Here is a 21,013-nt window from a genome sequence, read left to right on the forward strand (position 1 = left end):
ATAAACGGATGTTTAAACGACATCTTGAAACAAACACTTATCTTGACGACTAAATATAGTTACATATCCAATGAATTAGTAAACATTAAACCAATTTCATTTATATTTCCATACGTATTATGTGAAAACAAAGTATATTAATTATTGGAGTCTAAAGAAGACTTTAGTAGCAATTTTGAGAGTCGGAAACAATTATTTTGAACGAAATATTAAACCAATACGAGAACGACTTATATTTGCATGCTATTCTTCGTGAGTATAACAAATGAGCTTTGACAGATGAATAACTTTTCTACTTGGGGTTAGGATTGTTTTGACCGAAGTGATGTTGATAGGAGATGACGGTAATGATATGCTTTAAAATAGAGGAAGTTTAGATATGGAGGAAGAAGATAATAGTACAGTCTAGAAAATCACCTCTAATTTATTATATTGACCGGCAAATGTGACTTTGGATTTTGTGAAATGAATAAGATAGCGACAGTTTTCGATATTTGAAGAAAACCAAATAAATTAAATTTTGAAATTGATTTATCAATGTGCAATGGTTCTTCAATTACTGTGTGTAATTAATTGCTAGTTATATGGATTTATCAGCATTAATAGTAAAATACTGCAAGGTCTCTGACTCAGAACATTAGTGTTTCCATGTTAATTATTTCTGACTTCATCAGAAGACCACAAATTGAGTGGCATTTATATTTTCGAAGGCAGAGAATCGAGCAGAATTCAGACTACGAAGCAAAAGGTTATATGACAAAGTACCACACAGTATGTGGTTCTGTGCTCACTCATCTTATTGTCCAGCAACATTATCCGCGTTTCGATAAATATCGCAATCAATTTAATCAGTCAATTTAAAAAGTTAAGTTATAAAATATCCAAGAATCATTTAAAACTTTACGAGTATATGTGAGTCAGCACCAAACGAAGAAGTACTCATTTAATGCTAATTTGTTCTAGCTACTTTTATGCTATGAATAACTAACTATAGAGTATTCTCAAAACCTACTCTGTGTCTTGTATGCACACTTTATACAGTGTACAGAGTAAACATAGTGTAAATATCATAATGGTATAATCAATGTCTCGTTAGTTTAAGAACGTTAACTGTATATGACTATAAACCCGACGGACATTGCCACCTTGAACTGACTCACTACAGAAGGGTTATCTTTAAGCCCCGGGATATTTTCAATATCTACACCATGAAAATTCATGGCGTAAATTTGCGGTAACAAAAATTGCTTTTCTCGGTAATTATTTCTTTTCCATCGTTTCACAAAATTTAGTAGATTTAATTGTGACAACACAATACCAAGTGCATTCCAGTTTTATTTTTTAGATTTTTTCAGGAGATACATTTATTCATTTCAAAGAAGTGCACTACTCTAACCTCCTTCAATGTTGGATCCGCTGACTTCAATTCACTTCTTGTGGCGCTCCAGCCCCTTCGTGACGGCCCCATAGAAGTTCTCCAAAGTGATGGTGTCCAGGATCGTTGTAACAACCCTCTCCTCGATCTTTTCAACGTCTTCAAAATGATTACCCCAGCAGTTCTTTAGCTTGGGGAGCAACCAAATATTATAGGGAGCAAGGTCTGGACTGTTGGGAGGAAGAGAGAGACTTTTCTAATGCCCACCTCTGTCAAGTTACCAGGATAGATTTCTGGACTGGTGCATTGTCCTGGTACAGGTACCATCAACCCGTATTGAAGTGGTCTGGCCTTCTGCGCTGAAATCTCTCCGTGAACACCTTTAAAACTTCCACAAAGTACCCTTTGTTGACTGTCGGGCCACAAGGATCCCAGTGCATGTAGATGATGACCTTGTTGTCGAAAAGGGGGATCACCATGAGCATTAAAAAATATCATTAACCCAGAGAAGTGTATGAGACTACGCAGGACGTGTTGTTTCGATTAAATTTTGACCTCATCAGCGAAGCATAGCCTTCACTCTAACTGTTGAAAGAATCGTCAAGTTAATATGATACGTTGTTTATTGCAGAATAATACAATTCTTTAAAGGCCAATATTATATCGATTTTCACATTTTTCTGTTAGATGCAACAGACTTGAACATGTTTCTGAAATGTTTTGCTATGATTCTAACCTCATCAATGAAGTATGGTCATCAACATTTTTTTCTCGATCACTCTTTCTTGCACTTTAGAGCGCAGTTATTTATTTTTAGTTAGCTTTCTAATTAGAATACTTAAAACTTAAATTAACTATTGTTTCTCGTGCGATGACATCTCTGAATTATTCTTTAAACAATTGTATTACCTTACGCCAACAAGAGTGTATGTATGTTGGATGACTCTTTCATCATAGTTTAGCAATTACAGAGAAGAGCGGAAATTCCGACTGAGATCAAAATAAAACCGAAACATGTTAAGTACTATCGACAAAGAGAGACATAACACATACACACACACGCACGCACGCACGCACGCACACACGCACATATACACACTCACACACGCACACACACACAAACACACACACACACACACAAACACACACACACACACACACACACACACACACACACACACGTCAGTTAGTTGTTCATAAGTCAGAAAAAAGTACACTCTATAAAAATGTTTTGAACAGTAATATTTTATGTAGTCATTGCTTACGTAAAGTTTCCACTGTTTGCTTCCATTCAAGTATAGTCCTGGTTAGAGCCTTACTGTTTGTTCCTTGATAAAACAAAAAATCTATATAGAATAGATGCCAGCATATATGGCTGTCACAGAATAGCGTCACACATGCAATACCATAAACAACGAATCCAAACAGTTAACCAACAATCTACGAATAGCTGACAAGGGGAAAGCGTTAGCTAAGTGAAATGCATTCATTACCATGAAAGCTCATAACCCGAACTTCGCCTCTAACCTCACGTATTCTATGTTTAACCCAGCTAAATCGAAAATCGGTCTGAGAGCAAGCAGATTTTGAGAAAGATCAACAAGAACATAAGGGGAGAATCCGGCCTCTCGTTATGGCGTCATGCCAATTAAGTTATTTCAGAGATTAAGGTGAACCACGGTACAAGCGGGGCAAGGCTCACCCAATTCGATACAGTAGAATTTTATCCATCTATTTCAAAAGAGTTACTGGTTTGGTGCTTATATTCGCTACGAAATTTACTGACGTTAGCGATCGGGATATAGAATTAATAATGCACGCCTGGAAAACGCTGCATTTCAGCAAAGGTTCGGCCTGGGCCAAACAAATCGACCCAGTAGGCTCAATCGACATGGCGATGGGGCATTCGACAGAACGGATATCTGCGCGTCCATACGGTTATATATACTGTAAACCTTAACAAAGAGTTACTCGTCAGTCCTTTCTGGTCCATACAGACATGTTACATTTAACCATCTCTAGAGGAAAAAACGAGCACACCCTGGGTACGCTTAGAAAGGGCCTAATGCACAGGCTTAGCTCCCTTCGTCTAACTTTACAGTAGTTAATTTTTCAGATGTTACGCTCTATTTGGGTACCTGTCCATACAGGCCCTGCTGTAAACCAAATGAAAGGCTGTCATATATTAACAGAACCTTCTTCCATCCACCTATTGTGTTTAAGAACTTTCTGAAGGGTATCAGTAAGAGGATTTCAAAACTATCCTCAAATAAAGAGATTTTCAACACTTCGTCCCCATATTACAACGAGGCTTTTGGCAGCCACCTAGTTTGAGTACAGTAATATCTATATCGTGGGATTAACACACACAAAAGAAAGCACCATCAAAGGTCCTTTGGTTTGTCCGGCCCTTCCCATTCGGCGTCTAAATCTGCGTGTGAAGGATTTTCCTTAGATTAGTACATAAGCATTTCACGTAATTCCCACATGTACGAAAATTAATTAATAGACGGCACTTAAGCTTCTTATTCAGCTGAATGGGAAGGGCCGGACAAACCAAAAGACCTTTGGTGGCGCTTTCTTTTTTGTGTGTTAGTCCCACTATATAGGAGTTGCTGTCCTTAAACTAGCTGACTCCTTGTAATAAGTGTAAATATGATTTCAATGAACGCCCCTAAACCGCGTACAGAGGCAGGATGCTTATGTAGGGTTAACAGTGAGGGCGGAGTAGGTAATCAATGCAACCTCGAAGCCGTGGTCAAGAAGGCAAAGGTGGTGGCCAGCAGTAACAACAGCAACGGCAGCGATAGAAGCAGCAACAGCAGTACCAACAGCGTAAGGACTCATAGAATTCCAGAAAAGTGCAATGTTACGTTTTTGGCCAGCTACTTATGACATTTAAAAGAACAGGAAACTGCATACAGAATTACATGGAAGATCTTGGAATAGCCTGGCCAAATGTTTTAAGGAGCAAGTAACTGGTTTCATGTTTAGATTTGCCTCTGATAGATCAGTATAAGGATAGGTATGTATATAGATAGATAGACATGTGTGTATACGCGCACACGCACACACACACACATCTATATATATATATATATATATATATATATATATATATATATATATATATATATTTGAAAAGATTTTTAAAAGTACCAGACGAGTAAGTAGATATTGAAGATGAATAAAAATGAAAATGCCACTTTTTTAAAACATTTTTTGGGTGTTTTAATTCATTTACATGTTTCTGTTTTTTGAAAAACCTTATCAAAAATGAATATAAAATATGTGAGAAGAGAAAAGGGCTATTAATAAAATAAAATTGAAATTAAAATTAAGAATGACATTCATAGTTTACTGTTATTTCTTGCATGCGCACGTGGTCCTTTCGTTGCCGTTTGAAAGCATGGTAATTCCAACTTGTTGCGCTAGTAGATTACTACTATCTGTTTTAGTAAATTAAATAGTGGTCAAGAATTCTAGGAGTGGTTGTAGCTGTCGAATAACTAGCAGCAGTAATGCTAATAACAATAGTAGTAGTAGTAGTAGTAGTAGTAGTAGTAGTAGTGGGAGTCGTCGTGGTGAAGTTGTTCCCCCTATGGTTTTAATAGAAATCGGGTTCTTCAATACCCTTTTTTTATTTCTTATGAATAACTTGCAAATCCACGTATAAATATATTAAAAATGAAAGTCTCAGTGTTGCTAGTTTAGAGAATTTAGACTTGGTCAGTATTTTCTTATAAAATATATTTCCTTGCTAATGCGTTCATTTTGGCTAGCATTGTCTTTGAATTTGTATAGAGAAAACGTTGTGAATTTGGGAAATTTGTTGTAAGCACATTCGTCAATGTGCTGGCTGAGAGGTATTTTCCTGTTTTCTGGGATCCTAATCTGGGATTTGTGTACCGCCATCCTCTGACGTAGGCTGTTTTTAGTGTGTCCAATATATTGCCGTTTGCATCCTGAGCATGTAATTAGGTAGATCAAGTTCTCCGTTGCACATGTAAAATTAGTTTTTATTGTGAAATTATGGCCTTGTTCTAATCGATGTTCCGATCCTTCTATTACGTTGACACAGATCCCACAGTTGGGTCTCCCGCATTTTTTTACTGTAGGTTTAGTGGTTATTGTTGAGTGTAATTTGACCTGGGTTAAAATCTTTTTCATTGATTTTGGTTGCCTCTTACTTTTGATGATTGTATGTGTTTTGAGGATTTGGTTCATTTTTGGGTCTTTCTTGAGTAGAGCTGTGCTGTGGAGTATGTTGTTGAAGGCCTCATTGTTGTGTGGGTTGTGTGTGGAGATGTAAGGCAGGGTTTTTAATTTTTCTTCCTTCTTGGGTCTTGGTTGTCTAAGTTCTTGTGTATTTAATTTAAGTACTCTTTGGATCGTATTTTCGATTAAGGGCTGTGGATAGTTTCTATTTATGAGAGTGGATTTCAATTCCTGGAGTCGTGTATAACGGGTGTTTGCATCTTATACTATAGTGCATATTCTTTTGGCTAAACAAAATGGGATATTAGTCCTGGTGTGTCTTGGGTGGCAAGAATCAAATGGTAGATATTGTTTCTAATCAGTGGGTTTATAATAGATATCTGTCTCTATCTTGTTTCCAACTTTCTTTATGAGGATATCTAAAAACGGTAGTTGTTGATTGTTGTATTCCATCGTAAATTGGGGGTTTTCGTTTATTCCATTTAGAAGTGTTTGGAATTCGTTGAGCTTTTCTATACTTTCATTCCAGAGGATGAAACAGTCATCAAGATATATTTTCCAGCTGTTTTGTATGTATGTGGAAAAAGAGCTTCCATATTTCTCGAGTGTCCTCTGGTATAGTTTAATCTCGAGATAGCCCATTACCAGGTTCGCAAAAGTAGGCGTAGTCCGTGTTCCCTTTGCAGTTCGCGATTTTTGTCGGAAGTATTCGTTGTTAAATATAAAATAAATATTTTTTAGGATAAATCTAAGTCCTTCTATTATAAGTTCTTTTTTAATGCGAGAGGGGAGTTCATATGTGTAATTGTCTAACCAGAAAGTGATGGCTTCTATTCCTAAAGTGTGGGGGATGTTTGAATACAGGTTGACTACGTCGAAGGATACTAGTAGTGTTTTTTCATTGACCGTTTTTGGGAGGTGGTTTAGCATATCCAGGTCATCCCTTATAAAGCTCTTGGTGTGTTTTAGGAAGGGTTTCAGTAGAGTGTCCAAGAAGCTGCTGAAGCGGTGGGTTTCACATGCTGGACCTGTTATTATTGGTCTTAGTTTCAGGTCATCAGGTGAGGGGACCTTGATAATTATGTCTGTAGCTCCTTTGCATGCATCGTTTATTATTCTACTTTTGTGGATTTGGGGGATGTCGTAGAATAAACTTGATTTACTCTTGAAATTGGTAATGTAGTTGTATTCCTTCTCTGTGAGTCCATCCCGGTATGAGTTTATAATGTCCTGAGATTATTCATTATTTTATGTTGGTTATAGTGTAGGGCCTTTTCGTAATATGTCTCATCATCTAATAAAGATAGTACTAGGTTTTTATAGTCCCTCGTGTTCATTAGGACTACTGCATTACCTTTATCTGCCTCTTTAATTGTTATGGTTTTATCTTTTTTTAGTTCGTTAAGGTCATTCCATTGTCTCTTGTTGAAGTTTGGTCTGTGTTTTTGTTTATTTGTGAGTTGATAAGGGTAATTGGTGATGTGCTCACAGAACTGGTCGAGGGCTTTCTTCTTTCCTTTGTAGGGGTGTAGTCGCTGCTATTTCTAGCTATTGAATCGTCGTCAATGAGTTTGTCATAAAATTGCTCGGCTAATCTTAATTTTCTACAAAACTCAGAAATATCATCTTTCATTTCATGGTAATTTGGTCGTTGTGGGGTTGGTGTAAAAGCTTGCGTGTATGTGTGTACATATATGCATGTATTCCTAGTATATTTATATTCATTTATGGAATACTTTATTGCACTTGTAATGTCAACATATGTTTATATAAATTGAAAAAGTTTTGAATTAATCCTAAATTTAATTCTCTACATATAAGGAGTTTTTATAGAAATTGTTATAGTATTTTTTGTGAACTCTCTCTTACTTCTTTCTCTCCTTCTCTCTATCTCTCTCTCTCTCTGTACACATACATACCTACACACACACGCACACACGCACGCACGCTCACACACGCACACACGCACACACGCACACACACGCACGATTATACATATTTACATATGTGAATATGTTTATTTCCGTGTGTGTGTGTGTGTATTTATGTGTATTTATATATGTAGGTGTGTATTCTCACAGGTACACATTTAATACACTTTGTTTCCTTTAAGAAGTATTTTCCTAAAAATTATTAAATGATAATATATAATAATTAAGAATATAATACCTTTATAAACTAAGTATTTCGGATAATTTAATAAGGTATAATATAATGATATTATATTAAACTTAACGATATTGTTACTACTATTATTCTTGTTGTGGTTGCTTTTGTTATCACTATTATCAATAAAATGGTGAACTGACTAAAATCATTCGTGAAATCATTTCTCACATTTCGTCCTTCTTACTTCATTTTTGACGGCTACACTGTTCATCGATTCGATATCAGTATAATGACTACCAGCTACCTACTGGTACTAATTATGCAATTCACTAGTTCGGTCTACATTACATCCAGAATTGGAGAAGGCACTTGTCCTTGGTATTCAGGAAGACCTTGGACGGTGGGATTCTTCGATTATCCCTAGAGGTCCTCTTGTATCAGGAGGACTACATCACTATCATCATTTTGTTCTGCAAGAATGGTAAGCAAGAGATCATCATCAAGTAATCTTCAGTTCCATTTTCGATCATTCCAAGTGCACCTATAATCATTGGTATTGTAACCGTCTTCAGATGCTACGTCTTTTCGATTTTGATCAGCAAATCTTTATATCTTATTGCGCCTTCGGTCAGCAAATCTTTATATTTCCTCCTCCTCCCCTCTTCTTGTTCTTCTTCTTCTTGTTCTTCTTCTTGTTCTTCTTCTTGTTCTTCTTCTTGTTCTTGTTCTTCTTTTTCTCCATCTTTTTCTTCTCATTTTATTTCATCTTCCGACCGGGTTTCAACCAGAGACATAAGGCACGTATATATTACATGGTGAGAAACTTCCTGAGAATGTCGGCGGTTGATATCAATACAATTTTTTTAATCACATAGATTGTTGGTTTCCCAGGGTTAAAGATGTTGTCAGTACCTTTCTTGATCATTTCCAGGGCACCTACAACAACAGGGATGGTTTTGGTTTTTAATTGCCACATCTTAGATATGTTAATCTCAAGGCCCTTATATTTCGACAGTTTTTCAAATTCCTTTCTTGAGATGTTTCTATCGGTAGGCACTGTTATATCAATTAACAGGTATGTTCTTTGTCTTAGGTCTTTGATGACGATATCTGGTCTGTAAACATTTATTTACCAGTCTGTATGTATCCCATGAATTCCATAGAAAGGTAACACTCTTTCCTTCAGTGACTGGTTCTGAATGGTGTTCATACAAGTTCTTGGGGTGCGGGATATCATATTGAGGGCATATGCTCCAGTGCAAGTATTGATCAACTCGATCGTGCTTGGTTTTATATTCTGTAAGGGTAAGGACTGAGCTGCCGCTTGCCAACAATGTGGTCAATACTCTCAGGTTTGTCATTGCGGAGTCTACACTTTGTTTCTACCTCATTGTGTGTGACATTAGCTTGATAGTTCCGGGTGAGGAGACTCTGATCTTGTGTCCCTAGGATAAATCCTTCTGTTTCGGCTTCAAACCAATATTCTGCAGTTACTGATGGGTTCTTCTATCTACTCCAGCTTGCTCAGCTCGTTTGGAATATTGCCCATGCAATAGTTTTCTTGCCACAGTCTTGATATTTTCTTCAAGTTTTCTTGTTTGACTTTTGTTTTAGACATTTTTGCCGCTTTAGTGGGTAGTGCGTCCTCCTTATCATCATCATAGTTAGGGAGGTTAAGCTCTCGTCTGTATTTACATACCCCCTTTGTGACTGAGTGCAGTTTCTTACTCTGTTTGTGTTGCCTTAAAAGCTGTATCATCTAGTTGGTGTTACTTTGGATGTACACTTGGTCGTTTTATGGGATGTTTCAAGCTGGTTTAAGCTTCTGCCACTTTCCTACCGTGAGAGATAGAGTCTGTGGACGTCTGATTTGGGGTGCATCCTGTTTAGTGTCAACAGTTTCCTGGATTTTATGTCCATACGCTGGAAATCACTCACGTTCCAATTGATGACATTAAGTCTATACTGGACAGCTGGTGCCACCGGGGAGTTTATAGCGGCAATTCTATTCTGAGAGTTCTACTCAGTAGTCTTGCCATTTCCACTTTCGATTCGGAGTACTTGGTGATTTTTTCAACCTCTTTACTCACAACATTCATGTCATTTGGTAAGGCTACATCAATGATCTAACAGTTTCGTCAAAAGCTTGGTGGCACTTAAACTATCCAGAAGACTCAGCAGGCCTTTGGCGATGATGCCATGGACAAAACTCAGTGCATTCAATTTTAATGGAGGATTTGGGCAAGCAGCAGAAGCAACATGCATGGAAATCGCTCAGGACATGCTGGTCTGTGCAAACTACGACCCAGACGTGATGAAGACCATCATCTCCAGTGATGAAACATGGATTTATGGTCTCTGTTCGATGCGTTCGCTCATCTGGCGTTAAAACGAAAATCCGACAATAGTGCACTATACGTCTTTACTCTGGGTGTATTAGTCGGCAGATGACGCGGTCAACCGGTACGAAAATTTTTGTGCCTGCACAGAAAAGCAGCATCACTTCCCACCCAGTGGATTTTGCTTACACGGCATCAGTTTTCGCAGGAAAAGATAAAGTCGGATACTTTTTGAACGCACTTTGTATATATTGATTTTAAATTTATTTCAGATGTTGGCACAAGGCCAATAATTTCGCGAGAAGGGGCTTGTCGACTGCACCAATCCCAGTGTTCAACTTCTACTTATTTTATCGACCCCGAAAGGATGAAAAGCAAGTCGATCTCGGCGGAATTTGAATTCAGAATTTATAGACGGTCGAAAAACGCTAAGCATTTCGCCCGGCGTGCTCACTGCCTTCATCTCGTATATATTAAAGGCATACATTTTCTACAAAAGTATCATTCATATATATCAAGGAGTCGAACACATTTATAGTCTAGGTAATTTTACTTAGTATAAGTGAAACCAAGTGAGCTAACAGAAATACCAAATAAGGGTATACTAAATATCGTACAGGCTAAACACATCCACAGAAAAGCAATGTGTGATGCTATGTATTCGGGTAATAAATAATTTACAATTTACGTTCAACTGAATAAAACTAAAAGCGTTCTTTAGATGCCCCGAAAATCGATTATTAATTTTGTGTTCTTGTAGATCGACAGCTTACATATATTTTTCATTCGGTTGATTACAGTTTATAGTTTGTGCGTAATTTCTCTTTTTAGATAGAAATTACCAACGATGTTCAGTTCATTATACCAATAATGCTTTCAATTTTGATCGCCAAATGGATCGGTGATTACTTTACGCACCCCATTTACCATGCCACCCTCGAATTAAAGTGTATCCCATTCTTACGTGCAGAACCACATCTCGTGATAGCTTCTAAAAGGTACGTGTTATTTTAATCATAAATAAACTCACATAGCCTGTCGTGAAAATTGCTGACAGTTTTATTAATGATAGAAAATAGCGCAACAAAACAATGATAGAAACCATTGATAAATTTCAGTAATCGAGTAAATACATGTACATACACAGAATTGAAACATTTGGACAATCAGACGCTTTGTAAAACCTCGTCTCAAAATATTATCATCCATGTAATATATATACATTATACACCTGCTCTTCCACACTTGCACGGATCAGACAGATTTTGTATACCCGGATGTCATTCACGTCGCCAGCACTCGTTTCCAAGTAAGGAAATATCTCAACAAGCCTAGACATGATTACGTAGTAGTTTGGAAACAAAGAAAACTTTGCATGAGTGATACACTATTACAACTACTGCCCGATATCAGGGTAAGGAGGCAGTAAATTAAACACACACACACACACACACACACACACACACTCTCATACACACATACAGAGTTGAACGTTTCTGTAACTATCATATTCTGGCAATCTAATGAACTAACTTTATTTTCCTTGATTTGTAAATATATAATTGTGAAGCATAATGCCAAGCCAGCATATTAATGTAAACATGTAAGCATAATTTCTTCCCCGCGTGAAGTAATACTACAGGAATAAGCTTGCTAAACAGCTATAATTCTAAGGATGTCACATGGTTAAATAAATATATATTCATTTCTCATACTGACTTTTATGTATAAATATGTATAAATATTATATTTGCGTGTGTGTATATAAATGTATGTGTATATAAATGTATGTGTATATATATATATATATATATATATATATATATATATATATATATATATATAAATATATATATATATATATATATATATATATATATATATATATATATATATATAAATATATATATATATATATATATATATATATATATATATATATATATATATATATATATATATATATATCGGAGTCAAGATGAAGTAGTACAGATGGACATTTATTTATTAATCGCTACAATTGTTTTGACACAACGTAGTTCTCCAAGCATACAGGTATTTGATTATGCAACTGTTTGTTTGCATAATTAGATCCTCATGCGATATACTAGTGTTGTCTCCGTGAGTTTAAAATCTTCTCTGTTCCTCATGGTTTGAATTTAGCAGCGGCTGATAGTGCTATGGTGTGTGCCGCGTGAGATTTCGCGGCTTGAATTTGGCAGTTTCCGTCTACCAAATCCACTCACAAAGCTTTGGTCGTCCCGAGGGTATAGTAGAAGACACTTACTCAAAGTACCACGCACACAGTGGGACAGAACTCGGAACCGTGTGGTTGGGAAACAATCTTCTTAACACACAGCCACGCCTATATATATATATATATATATATATATATATATATATATATATATATATATATATATATATATATATATATATATATATATATATATATATATACATATACATATATATATATATACATATACATATATATATATATATATATATATATATATATGTATATATATATATATATATATATATATATATATATATATATATATATATATATATATATATATATATATATATATATATATATATATATATATATATATATATATATATATATATATATATATATATATATATATATATATATATATATATATATATATATATATATATATTACATGGAAAAATGCGAGCATGAGTAATATTAATTTCTCATACTGACTTTTATGGTTTATATATACACATATGTATATACAAGTAATATTCTTAAGGTCATAAACCTGGAAAAGTACACGAAAAGTTATTACACATGTAAAAGTATAGGACAAACTATTGCTTCAAGTGAAGTAAAGAATAAGAAACATTTTTACTTAAAATATTGACACAAAGAATGCCAGTTCTAATTTATCATTCTTTACAGTTCTCATCTTTTGAATTTATTGTACAAAACTGTTCAGTTATTTGTAAGTTTGTCGAATTAGTCACTTTTTTCTGTATTTAATGTAGTAAATTAGCCAAATTCTACTTAAATAAGTATAGTGTTATTTGTAAACTATAATAAAATAAGTTTTGATATTAAAATTCTAACTTTAGCTGCAATAGTTTAACTAAAATGTTTCTTATTCTTTACTTTACTTGAAGTAATAGCTTGTCCTGTACTTTTACAGATGTAATGACTTGTCCTGTACTTTTCCAGGTTTATAATCTTAAGAATATTACTTTTCATGCTCGCATTTTTTCATGTAATCCATGATTTTTCCAGACATTGCTGTTATAAGATAATTAATAACGTGTCAATTAATAATTTAGGATTTTACCTTATAAAATATTTTTAGCGTGAAGAGCGACCAGGTAGAGGCTCTTTCTTTGGTTTGATTGCGTGATGAGATTTGTTTTACACATATATGTATAATATGCATATATATCATCGGCAGAAGTTAGAGAGTAAGTCAAAACCTGAGAGTTTCGTGTATTGGCACTTATCAAACACGAATTTGTCCGTTGTTACTCTGTAACTTGTGACGAAATAACTTCTAAAATACAAACTTTTGTCAAAAACGTTAAGAGTAAACCCTGTTGTATGTGACACATCGTAGCAGTATCAGAAGTTTCGAAGTGTTTAGTTTTAAAAAATAATTAAATAATCGGTACGTCAAATTGAATAGATCCGAAATGGATAAAAAGCGAAGTCGACTCCCGGCAGAATTTGGACTCAAAACATAAACAGAGGCCAAATACTGTTAAGCATTTCGCCCGTCGCGATAACGTTTCTGCCAGCTCACCGCCTTAAAGCATAAACATTCATTTCAACAATATATTCTTATTGATAAGCGTTACTTCCTTACTCTCTTACACGAAATTTCGTGGTATTTCACCCATAACGTTTCTTCTACTAATTTTTGTTCAATGCGACTAACGACTCTGAATTCCTCATACATTTTTCTATCATTTAAGCCTAAAGAAAGTATACTTATAATTTAAAATTAAAAAGTTAATGTTAATTTAAAGTGAATAGGTGCCTCACTGCCCCCCTCCTTGAGGTCGCAGATATTTTGATGTAATTTTTTCTACTGAAACAAATCTCAAACTATTTATGCCAAAGTGTAGCTGCAAAGGTGTCCTCTTTCAAACTGTTAACAGTTTGCAATTTCGTTGAGAACTAAATTAGTGGTGAAGCTTGGAAGCTGCTGCGATTGACGAAATGGTGAACTTAAGACTATATTCAACCATTACTGTGGTTGAATGATATATTGATTCTGTTATTATCGTTATTATCATTTTTAAATTGTTACGCTATATAATGATAGAGTCAATGATATCTTCGCAAATTATTTTCCCCATGAATTGTTTGTTCTCGTGAATTATATGCTCCGTATTCAAATTATTTTCACACTGGTGGCTGCCATGATTTCGGCGCAAAACGAATCAGTTGCAGCGCAGACTTCAACATAACGGGTTGAGTTCTCTAACATCGTAACGCGTGGTGAGGAGGGTGAGGCCATTATGCCAGTCTAGAAATAAGAGTTTTGATTGCTACATCCAGCAAGCAGATATACTCAGTATGTCCTTTGATTAGGTTAATCCTTCGGCTATTTAATGCTTTTTTGGGGCCTGCATTCGCTTGTATTATTGATTCTATTATTATAATTTTTAAATTGTTACACTAGATACTAATAGAAACGTTAGCACGCCGAGCGAAATACTTAGCGGTATTTTGTCTGTGTTTACATTCTGAGCTCAAATTCGACTTTGCATTTCCTCCTTTCGCGGTAGATTAATTAAGTGCCAGTTGCGTACTGGGGTCGATCTAATCGACCGGTCCCCTCCCCCAAAATTTCAGGCCTTGTGCTTAGAGTAGAAATGAATAATAGAGTTAAGGATATTTTCGCAAATTGTTTTACGTGAATTATTTGCTCCGTATTGAAATATATATATATATATTGTATATCTATCTATCTATCTATCTATTTGTATAAGAAGCATTACTACAGAATATATAAATATAAACGAATAATTATATTCTTGGGAATAGAAATTTCCCTTATGAATTTTTTTACACACTGGCTTCCTGATAAAATTCTTATAAAAGATTTTTATCCTTTTTTGAATTTATATATATATATATATATATATATATATATATATATATATATATATATATATATATAATCATAAATATATAAGGATTAGCAGAATTCTGCTTCTCCAACATACTGAGAATTCAGAAATAGCAGCCAAAGAACTACTGATTCCAAAACTACAAACTTTTCTCTAAATTGATAGCGATATTCATGATACACACAGAACAAAAAACAGAAGAGAAGAGTAAAAAAACAACTTGCCTTTAGTTAATTTAGTACGACGTTTCACAGTTAGGAATATGATTCTACCGATAAGGTTTTTTCATACTGAGCTACCCGGCAAAATTGTTAATTATTAATTTTATTACTAATTGACGATTCCCTGCCCTGTATATCTATATTTTAATAATACCTCTAAGTTGAATAGTTAAACCGCAAGAAGTTCGTACGGGTCTCTTTTCTATGCGGGACTATTTATGATACACACTGAATTGAATTCATTGGGGTGAGAGATTTTAAACTCACTGGCCGATAAATTTCTTAGTGTCTGCCTCACGTGGTCTTGATGTCGCATGGTCAAAATTAACGTGAGTTATTTAGACATTAACAAATTTATTAGAATATTTAGCTGAAGATCAGAATGGGGTATTTCATATTCCTAAATTAACTAAAGGCAAGTTGTTTTTTTACTCTTCTCTTCTGTTTTTTGTTCTGTGTGTATCATGAATATAGCTATCAATTTAGAGAAAAGTTTGTAGTTTTGGAATCAGTAGTTCTTTGGCTGCTATTTCTGAATTCTCAGTATGTTGGAGAAGCAGAATTCTGCTAATCCCTATATATTTATGATTATAAATGATTCTACCGATAAGGTTTTTTCATACTGAGCTACCCGGCAAAATTGTTAATTATTAATTTTATTACTAATTGACGATTCCCTGCCCTGTATATCTATCTATCTATCTATCTATCTATCTATATATATATATATATATATATATATATATATATATATATATTATACTGTGAAACTTAATTTAATTTTAATTTTAATAAATTAATAGTTTCGTTGAAAAAATCTCACCTATTTCTATCGGCAGAATATAATTACAATGTTTTTCGTGTTTGGCAGGGGATGACTTTCTTAAAAGTAGTCGAACATTTTTCTCGTTCGTCCAATTTTTAAATTCTTTTTTGAAGCTTTCTTCGTATCTTCGAAAATATGCAGAGAACCCTTCTGGTTTATAGCTGAATTCTTCCATTGAATTTGCTACGCTGTCTGGCGAGTAAGGACCTGAAATATTTTCAGACTTCTTTAATATTAATTCCAGCAACTGTTGGTGCTGTTGTTGTTGCTGTTGTTGTTGCTGTTGTTGTTGCTGTTGTAGTTGCTATTGTAGTTGTTGTTGCAGCAGATGTTGTTGTTGCAACTGCACCACGAAGTCCAATAAATCTTCTATGTCAAAACGATTTTTTCTTTGATTTCGTAAAAAGATTCTAAACGTCCAATGCAAACTTCGAGTCGCTATATTATATCCTGATGTTAGATAAATAAATTATGAAACAGGGATGGGAAGATGGTATTCATACAACGCACTACGATTACTGTTACACGAGGTTAACCGCTCTATGCCAACGGCTCGCAGTGAACTACTTACCATCAATTGCTCACAGTTCTTTATTTTATATCAATGTGTTAATCCACTTTTAGTCACTTGGGGAGGGAGTTGGAATCCTTCCACAACATAAACACATTGACATGTTTCAACACACTCCCATATTTTGTCAGTCACTCCGTTTCTCTGTCACACAACTTCACTTAATCTAGATACTTAGGTTTCTTCTTAATCTTTATTATTCTAATTTTCACCTATTTCGTAAGCACCATCTGCTTCATCAATGTCATTGTAATTATCACTACGACTTTCGTCATCCCAGCAAATATTCCTATGAATACTAAGACTGCTAATTCTCAGTGAGGCAATTGTCCCGTCTGCAAATACGATAGTAACATAATGATGTAGAATTTAAGGGAATTTTTCTCAACACCCTTAACAGTAATCTCCTACGGGTTGGGACTACATGTACTTCTCCGTCACTAGAAGTTGGATCTTAGCGAAATCATATCGGATAACAAACGCAAAGATCTGTATCGTGTCACGGGTCCCATTGCAAATGCAGTCAATCCTCAACAGTTCAGACATCTCAAGCTAAAAAAAAAAAACACGCTGGAAAAATAATGGAGTACATGTTTGGAAGCAGCCGTAAAACTCAGAGGAGTATTGCTTGATTTCTTTTCTGAATGAAAATCTTAAATGTGCGCCGGGTTATCTTGTTTCAGAAATGTTACATTAATTGCAATACTTCAGTGTTGCCTTTACTACCTAATAGGATTTGAAAGACGCGAGTAACCTCTGTTCTTATGGTTCTTTACCCACGTTGATAATTTTAGTTTGGTTTTTATTTCTTTATGCACTTTTGGTATTGTTGGTTTGTTTCTTTTAAATGTGTAATCTGTTGATGTCACTGTTTAGGTTGAATGCGGAACTATATACTGCTTTGGATGTCATGGCAAGTCCTGTTGTAACAGTATATCCGAAACAGTCAGTGTACAAAGCAGCTAAAATATTACTTAATACAACGCATAGCGGATTTCCCGTTGCTAAAAAGAAGACGATGCTTTCGAAATCAAAACACTTTTACGGCTTAATCACAAGGTATGTGATAATGCAGTTTCTTAATTTTCCTTTCTGATATTGAATTACATACAACAAATCAAATTAAGTGTTCATGAATTTTTTTTTAATACTGAGAATAGGTGGTTCTATCTCGTGTTCAAAACTTATTAATTCCTATTCTGGTAGATATCTGAAAGCAGGAAGTTTCTAGTAAATTCTAGGTCATAGCATGAGACGTTGAGAATATATACGCATGAATAAAAGTTGATAGACTTAATTGAAAGCCATTGTTGAAATTATATTCAATAATTATATAATGGACGAGTCCATTTTCATTACATTTCCTATAAAATTATTATTTTATAGGAAACTATGGTATTTCTCGGTCCAGTATTGTTTGGAAAAGACGACAGGACAGAAAACAGCTGAAGATGTAAATTAGTAATATTGTCTCGTTAGTTCTAGTCACTGTAATGTAAACATTTCCTATGTCGCTGCTTCGATAACATTATACCTCATTTTTATACTTGTATATTATTGCCATTTTTACCAGAATATGAAATCATTATGTTGCACTATGTAAATTATTGGCTACAGTTCATGGGTTGTGTATTCAAACCTTTTATCGAAGTCCAGTGTTTCTGAGCTGAAAATTTTATTCTGCATGTCGCAACCGACTTATATACTAGTACAAGGGAAACGTAGGAGGTAATATCTGCCTCGATGTATGAAAATCATAACTTATACGTTTAGTCATGTATTGACATATCAGAAACTAGTATGTTCTTTGATATAGTTTCCTTAAAGAAATTACAGTTGAATAGCATCCATTGCGGGAAATTGTTTTTCGTTATTTTTCATAGACCCACCAAAATCCAAGAAGCTGATAAATTACTGAAGATCACAAGGATTTTTTAAAATAGTAGATCTAGCCGAAAACTTGAGTTGCATCGCACCGGCAAGAGATGTAATGTACGAGTCCTGTCTTAAGTCAAACTTAAATGTATATACAGATGTGGGTACTCTTTCAAAACAGTCTTTTATATCAAAATTGACAGAAGGTTATAAATTTAATGGTAGTAGTGGAAATATACTAGTTTGGACTTGGAAGCATAAAATGTAACACAGAATATATTTTCAAAGTACACGTCTCAGTTAGGTTACTGGAATGAGCTATATTTACAGTTTAAAAAATATTCTTGTGTGCTATACATTTTCAAATGCTTTGGAAAAATCTCAGACAATTATACGAACATAGAGTCTGCTGTTAGTGCAACGCTCATTCTATGAACGATAACTGTATGTTAAGTGCGAACACGGAATATAGACAACCGCAATGTTTGCCACTTACTTTATTTACTTTATTTTACTTTATTTACTTCATTTAAATGGTTAATTATGTGCTTGCTAATTAGTAATAGATTCGAACAGATTGCTTTCGATACATTAATTGGCCTATATGGAGATGAAATTATTTGTTCACAAAGTTCTTGAAAAATGAACCAGAAAGAGCATATGGCAATGACTGGGATAACAATTGAATAACTTGAAGTTATCTCAAGGCTTTGAGCTCAATGGCAGGGATCTGATCCGGACTAGTTGCTTTTGACAAAAGATACTTATTATAAGTTTGGTAACTTCCTTGGCCGATACTACAAAGTTAGAAATAATCTGCGAGTACGGGTTGGAAAAGCCCCGCAAAGAATGGAAAGCGTAATCCAACATGAAATTGGTGGTCAAGTTTTTAGCAAAATATTTGGTTTTGTTTGGGAAGCATTTATGCTTGTAGGATTAGGATTTTATGCTGTGGTTAATGGTTCGATTGGTTTCGACTTCGTTAGGGCTAAGATATTAATGTAGACCATGTCAGCAAGAAATTTCCAGCAGAAAAAAAGCATTTTAGATTTTGTAAGAACATTAATTGAAAAACCTCGAATCATCACAAAGCAAAAAGTGTACAGATATCCTTCAACTACCTAGTGGTGTATGTTACCTTATTGTTTTTTAAAAAAAACCAACGAACTAAGTACTTATTAAAATTACTACCACATCAGGCCTTAAGACTATGAATGTGATTCCAAATTTCAGCTAGCGTTGAATGTAACAAATATACATAAAGAATTAGCTATCATTGAGTATAACGTTACACTGTATATATCTTTCAGTGTGAGCTGTAGACTGATCTGAGGATATATTTTGAGCAATATTGTACAATATTTTTTATTAAACAGAAATGCTATCAAGCCTTCAACAAGAGTAGTTGCATCATTGATGTATGATTAGCCATTAGGCTATCGATGCTTAGGTATTTCACCAAGGTTTACATATGTCAATAATAGGAAGTATATTTTCTGACAAATATTCAAAGTATGGTCAAACGTAGGATTCATAGTTCAAGAAATTTACTAGTGTGCTCCGGGTTTGAACTTCGTTTGAAAAGTGAAACCTGGAGTTACGATTCAAGAAATGTGAGCTGCTAATGAATAAAATCTCTATATTTTGTTTTTTCTTCGAGTGTAAATGTCCCATTAGCTAGGCGACAAAATGTAAGGAAAAACGAAATTAATGACATTTCTAAATAGCTATTTTCCTTGAGTCATTAAATATTTCTTCGATAATTTAAGAAATTAAAGTTTAATATTAACCCCCTACTGATCGTATTAGTGTTACATTAAGAGTTTGTATTAGAATAAAATAAAGTCAAATATATTTTTACTTTCAAAAAACGGTTTTCAATTGCTAGCCAAATTAAGAGTAAATTGTTTAATAGAATTGGGGAATTGAGGTAAATTTACAAATTATTAATCGAATTGCTTTATCAAAATTTGTATTCTTTCTACAGAACAGAATTATATGTCTTGCTGATGAAAGAGGAAGTATTTTTCACAAAAGAAGACATTGATAATGAATCTGAAACAGAAGGCAAAAGTCTTAAACATGTAACTTATAATGAAGTAAGTAAAAATACACCCATGTTTCCAGACGTGAATTATCCAAACCCCAAAGTATTCCTCTCAATACATGGCTATGATGCTCCCCCACTACTTCTACTCGTGATCACAGATGCACATATCGTCAGCCACTAAGGGACATACTCAAGTGGTTAAGGTCAAACAAGTGACAAGCAAATCTGTGGTATTGAGCAGAAGATTTGGTGTAGCCTATCTTTGATACCAAGACAAAACAGTGTACATGATA

At 34.5% G+C, this 21,013-nt stretch overlaps 1 protein-coding gene across 10 annotated transcripts in view; it reads left to right on the forward strand.

Moving 5' to 3' along the window:
* Positions 1-21,013, forward strand: part of LOC106874949 (chloride channel protein C) — a 197,272-nt gene that overhangs the window by 141,049 nt on the left and 35,210 nt on the right. For 9 of the 10 annotated variants that reach the window (XR_016242847.1, XM_089356299.1, XM_089356334.1 and 6 more), the window contains 3 exons: positions 10,873-11,039; positions 17,672-17,854; positions 20,658-20,769. Coding sequence is in view for 9 of the 10 variants with exons in the window: in XM_089356299.1 (XP_089212425.1) it covers positions 10,873-11,039; positions 17,672-17,854; positions 20,658-20,769 (462 nt within the window). In the remaining variant the exon portion in view is untranslated. Of the gene's footprint in view, positions 1-10,872; positions 11,040-17,671; positions 17,855-18,678; positions 18,833-20,657; positions 20,770-21,013 lie in introns of those variants that run through there. The other variant, XM_089356342.1, reaches the window with a different exon arrangement.

This window comes from Octopus bimaculoides, chromosome 1 (genome assembly GCF_046866305.1).
Source record: "Octopus bimaculoides isolate indiv1 chromosome 1, ASM4686630v1, whole genome shotgun sequence".
In the NCBI taxonomy this organism is placed as follows: Eukaryota; Metazoa; Mollusca; class Cephalopoda; order Octopoda; family Octopodidae; genus Octopus; species Octopus bimaculoides.